The sequence below is a fragment of the Carlito syrichta genome, unplaced genomic scaffold (assembly GCF_000164805.1).
Source record: "Carlito syrichta isolate Samal-C Ts95f unplaced genomic scaffold, Tarsius_syrichta-2.0.1 Scaffold229095, whole genome shotgun sequence".
NCBI lineage: Eukaryota > Metazoa > Chordata > Mammalia > Primates > Tarsiidae > Carlito > Carlito syrichta.
In genome coordinates, this window is record NW_007173191.1 from 19,510 (window position 1) to 25,348 (window position 5,839).

The 5,839-nt window shown below is 39.0% G+C and overlaps 1 protein-coding gene across 1 annotated transcript; it reads right to left on the reverse strand.

Annotated features, from left to right (window-relative positions):
- Nucleotides 1–4,418: 4,418 nt before the first annotated feature.
- LOC110595037 (zinc finger protein OZF-like) lies at nucleotides 4,419–5,768 on the reverse strand. Its single transcript, XM_021709437.1, has one exon. The coding sequence runs from the start codon at nucleotides 5,766–5,768 to the stop codon at nucleotides 4,419–4,421; it is 1,350 nt and encodes a 449-aa protein (XP_021565112.1).
- Nucleotides 5,769–5,839: the final 71 nt, after the last annotated feature.

A 5,839-nucleotide genomic window follows, 5' to 3' on the forward strand; every position in this document is an offset into this window, starting at 1 on the left:
AGCTCAACAACCCTGTACAGGAGCCTCAGTTCCCAGAAAATGTAAACAGGGACAAGACACAGGGGAGACTTCACTCCCTAAATCCAGCTGAGCTTGTTTCTCCCCCTGGGGGAACCTAGTTCCCACTGCTGGCAACTGCAGCATTCTGAACTCACCCTTAGGGGTTCAATATCCAAGGACTCCAGTGCTTAGACTGAGTCTTATCTGCCTCCTGTTACCCTCAAAACAATTTTTAACTCGTATAATCCACTTGATACATCCTCCTTGAACATATGGAACATTTAAAAAAATCTATTTATTCATCTGAGTTGGAGTCTCACTCTGTTACTCAGACTGGAATTCATAGCACAATCATGGCTCACCACAGCCTCAACCTCCTGGGCTCCGGCGATCCTTCCACCTGTCTCCCAAGTAGCTGAGACCACAGGCACATGCCACCATACCCAACTAATTTGATTTTTTTCAAATTGTGTGTAGAGTCAAGGTCTTTCTATGTTGCCTAGGCTGGTTTCTAACCATTGAGCTCAAGCAATCCTTCCGGCTTGGCCTCCCAAAATGCTGACAAATAGACATGAGCCGCCATGATGGACTGATATGAAACATTTGTAATAGCTGTTTAACATGTTTTTATGCTAATTCTATCATTATTCCACATATAGATCTCTTTCAGTTTAATTTTCTTCATTATGTACCAGATTTTCCTGCTTCATTTGCATACCTAGATGAAGGAGACAAAGACATAAGCTGACAAGGTCCTTATGCCTTGAGATATACAAGCTTGACAAGGTCCTTGTGTTTCTGGCCTGGCTCCAACAAGAGCTTGGCCAGTACTTCCTTCTTTCGATAGTTGCCCCTGACAATGTTGATTTAGTAATCAGAAAGTGTGACCTCTAGTCTGTGTAGGCCAGATGTAACCTGCTTTAATATTAACTTTACTTAGAGTTTTAGAGAAAATAGACATTAGTGGTTTTACTTTAAATCTTAATAATACAGACATCAGTACTGTTGTAATCTTGACAAGAAAGTCATGAACGTTAACCTTTTTCTTGCTGATGTTAGCACTAAGATATTTCTTGTTTGTGTGGTTTGGCCTTATAGAAAGGGCATGCTGTGAGAATAAAATTGCTCTCACCTATTTAGGAAAGAGTCCTCCCAATCCCACTGTTCTTTATCTTTCTTTCTCATTCCCTCCCCCCAACTCAGGCCCTGCTCTCCTGAGGCTGGAACTCTGCACCTAGGTTTTAATTAGATTCCAGACCTACTAAATTTTACATTATTGACTAACAAATTGCTTTCCATTCCTTTAATTATTGGTCACTCTGGGAATTTACTAAATAAACTTGGAAAATTTGGTCTTACAGTGGCCTGCATGGATGCTTTGTGATGAGGCTTCAAAGCAGACTTTAGTCTCCAGTTAATATGAGCCACCCACTAAGAAAACACTCTTTTAAAAACCAACTGCAAGCCGGGCTCGGTGGCTCAGCCTGTAATCCCGCGCTTTGGGAGGCTGAGGTGAATGGATTGCCTGAGCCCGCAGGTTTGAGACCCACCTGGGCAACTTGGCGAGACCTCTTCTCTACAATAAATCAAAAAATTAGCCGGGTATGGTAGCATGCACCTGTAGTTCCAGCTACTTGGAAGGCTGAGGCAGAAGGATCACTGGAGTCCAGCAGGTAGAGGCTGCAGTGGCCGGAAGCAGCCACTGCACTCCAGTCTGGCTGACAGGGTGAGACTCCAACTCAAAAACAAAACAAAACAAAACAAAAACCAACTGCAGGCGGGTTCAGTGGCTCAGCCTGTAATCCCAGCACTTGTGGAGGCTGAGGCAAGTGAATTGCCTTAGCCTGCAGGCTCAAGACCCACCCAGGCAACTTGTCGAGACCTTGTCTCTACAATAAATCCAAAATTAGCCAGGCGGCTTAGTGCATGCCCGTTGTTCCAGCTATTTGTAAGGCTGATGTGGAAGTATCACTGGAGCCCAGCAGGTCAAGGTTGTGGTGGCTGGGAGTGTGCCACTGCACTGTAATCTAGGTGACAGAGTGAGACTCCAACTCAAAAATACTGCCAATTCTCCAAATGTTAGGAGGCACTTCCAGATTAGTTCATAGAAGCACAAATTATTCCCAACCTTGTATGACTGCCAAGAATTTTTCTTTTTATTTCTAATGGTTCCTTCTCAAGTCAGAAAAACAGGTTTCTTAGATATATGTGCTGAATTATGTCTTACAGAAAGGCTTGTGAAGAAACGCTCTAGAATTCTGTCACAGTAAACCTCTTCTTCAGTAATCAGATCCATATATTTAGGCAACGTTAAATTTCTCATACTCTAACTTTTATCTCAATTCAGAGAGACAGCTGAAATCTGTTCGGGCTTTTACTCTCTATACTGCAGATCGGAAGTTTTCTAAAGGCAGTAAGCTGGGACAATCATAGCATATAATGATTGGAAGATTCTTGCTCATTTCATTTTTCTTTCTTTCAGGAAAAGCTGTCAGAATTTCCCTATTTACCAATATATGAAAAAGTTCATTCATATATTTTGTGTATTTTTAAAAGACATTTGAGGTAAGTGGAAATATATATACATATATGGAAGTGGAACTTAAAGAAAAAGGGATTGTGGGAACTGAACAGAAAAAATATTACTCAATATCTAAATACATCATGTCAAATACATTCCATATATAAAATATGTAAATCTATACAATTTTAGAATAAATAAAAGTGTCTGAAAACACTTCAGGTAACATGAATCTTATGTTCTTTTAAGATATTTAAGGTTCTTTTCCAGTGCTGATAATTTGATTCAAATATTTAAAATGCATCCCACTGTGCACACATATAACAATCCCAGTCTAAGAGTCCCTAATTATGGAATAGCATGTTAATAAATTTGGATCATAATCATTATAGATAAGTACTTATCAGGTAACATGCTTTACCAAATTTACTTAATAGTTAGGTGAGAGTTTATCACAGTGTGAATTCTCTGACATCCAATGATATTGTGCAGGCAGAATAATGGCCTCCCAAAGATGTTCCATATCCTAATCTTCAAGAACCAGTGAATATGTTACACTGGTAAAGGGAATTTAACTTAACAGATATTATGGTTGTTACATAATTTTAAGACAGTGAGATTATCTTGGTTTACCTGAATGTTTCCAGTGTAACCACAAGAGTCCTTAAACATAAGATGGATGCAGAAGAATCAGTGTCAGTGATACAGTAGCTGACTGACTACTTTAAGGCCACACACCATAGAACTCGAACAGCTTCTAGAAGCTGGAAGGGAGGAAAGAGACTCTCCCCTACAGCCTCCAAAAATAAATAACAGTTCTGCCAACAATTTAAGTCCATTCACTCGATATTGAACTGCAAAGCTCCAGAACTGTAACATAATAACTCTTTGTCGTTACAAGATAGCAAATTTGTGGTAGTTAGGTACAGAGGCCTTAAAAAACTAACATAGTTGTACTTCCACATACATTGTATTCATGGGCTTTCATTATGTAATACAAATGCTGGTGTTTAAGAGTTTATTGATTAAAGGAGTCTCTCCAAGACTCCCAAAGTATAAAAGTGCAATACATAAGTTAGTTTAATGAATTTCCTTTATTTCTTGCTTTTAAGCAATTCTCCTTTGTATAATAAATTCTCCCACTTTTTACTAAAAGTATTTTCTATATCTACTGTCTCTAAACGTGCTTTATCTGACAAATGGTGAAGTACAATTTCGCACTGAAATCACCACACACCATTTTCTGAATATTCTTCTAAGAATTGATACCAATTGAGATATCACCTTCAGGCTAAGGCTTCCCCATAATAGATGCATTTCTAACCAAAATCATTGCACTGAAGTTTAATAAATCTAACTTCTCATAAGCGTGTCCTCTTCAACTTCTGCATTCAGTGTCTTTTCCCCAATTGAGCTCTTTGACATATAATGGTTGAAAGAATCTAGCTTAAGACTTTGCCACCTTTCTGCTATCACAGGATTTTTTTCCTGCATAACATCTGTAACATTTAAGGCATAAATTATTACTGAAGGGATCACACTGACTTAATTTGCAAGACTTATTCTCTGTTCAAATTCCTGATTACCTACTAAGACTGGACTTCTTGGAAAAATCTGTTCCAAAATTAACTACGTTTCTACCCCCTAGGAGCTCACTGATGTTTAATAAGGGCTGGATACCTGAAGAAGGCATTTCTACAGGAACTGTGTTCATAAAATTTTCTTCTTAAAATTTTCTTATTCATGTATGAATATACATGAAAAGGTATGACTCCCTAAGAAAGGTTTCTCTATTTTCAGTGAATTTTTAGCTTTCCCTCATGTGAATTTTCTTAAGTTCAATAAGGACTGACTTGTGGGCAAAGGCTTTACCACATTCACTGCATGAACAAGGTCACTACCCAGTATGAGTTCGCAGATGTTTAGTGAGCGCTGACTTGCGTGTAAAGGCTTTGTTGCACTCATTACATTTGTAGGGTTTCTCTCCTGTGTGTGTTCTCTGATGTTCAGTGAGCTGAAACTTCCTACCAAATGTTTTTCCACATTCATCGCATCCATGGGGTTTTTCTCCTCTTTCAGTTCTTTGATGTCCATGAAGATCTGCTTTCCTGAGGAAGGCTTTCCCACACTCACTGCATTCATATGGTTTCTCTCCTCTATGACGTCTCTGGTGTACACTGAGACTTGCCCTTTGGGAAAAGGCTTTCCCACATTCAGTGCATTCATACGGTTTTTCTCCTGTATGAGTTCGCTGATGTTGAGTAAGATGACTCTTCTTCATGAAGGTTTTTCCACATTCATTGCATCCATGGGGTTTCTCTCCTCTTTCGGTTCTTTGATGTCTAAGGAGATGTGATTTCTTGTAAAAGGCTTTGCCACACTCACTGCATTCATATGGCTTCTCTCCTGTATGAACTCTCTGGTGTAGAGTGAGTTGGGACTTTCGGGAAAAGGCTTTTCCACATTCAGTGCATTCATAAGGCTTCTCTCCTGTATGAGTTCGCTGATGTTGAGTAAGCTGACTCTTCTTCATGAAGGTTTTTCCACATTCATTGCATCCATGGGGTTTGTCTCCTCTTTCAGTTCTTTGATGTATAAGGAGATGTGATTTCCTGTGGAAGGCTTTGCCACACTCACTGCATTCATATGGCTTCTCTCCTGTATGAAGTCTCTGGTGTACAGTGAGATATGATTTTTGGGAAAAGGCTTTCCCACATACACTGCATCTACAGGGTTTCTCTCCAGTGTGAGATCGCTGATGTACTCTGAGCAGGCACTTTTTGGAGAAGACTTTCTCACACTCATTACATCCATGGGGTTTCTCTACTCTTTCGTTTTTTTTATGTCTAATGAGCTGTGCTTTCCTGAAGAAGGTTCTCCCACACTCACTGTATTCATATGGCTTCTCTCCTGTATACATTTTCTGACAGTCATTGAGCTGTGATTTAGTGTTACTGGGGTTAACATATTTCTGGTATTTAATTCTGATAAGAGTTTTGTCATGCTTAATGCAGAGACATGACTTGCCATATCCACCAAAGTCATCAGAATCCTTTTCTGCATATCTTCCTTTCAGGATAACAAAACCTAAAAGAGATTTCAAGCTTTTACAATATGAGCCAAACTTATTGTACCTTTGTGTTAAAGAAACAATACTTTTGCATAAATTAAAATTATATCCAAGGGAAAATTTGCTGACATCTTTGTAAACTTCAAGGTCATTTTGGTTTTCTTGGTGCCATGGCATAAGGTCATGGTCCTGTATTTCTTCTGTAAAAGTAGAACAATTAAAATATCCTTTTTTTTTTTTTTTTTTTT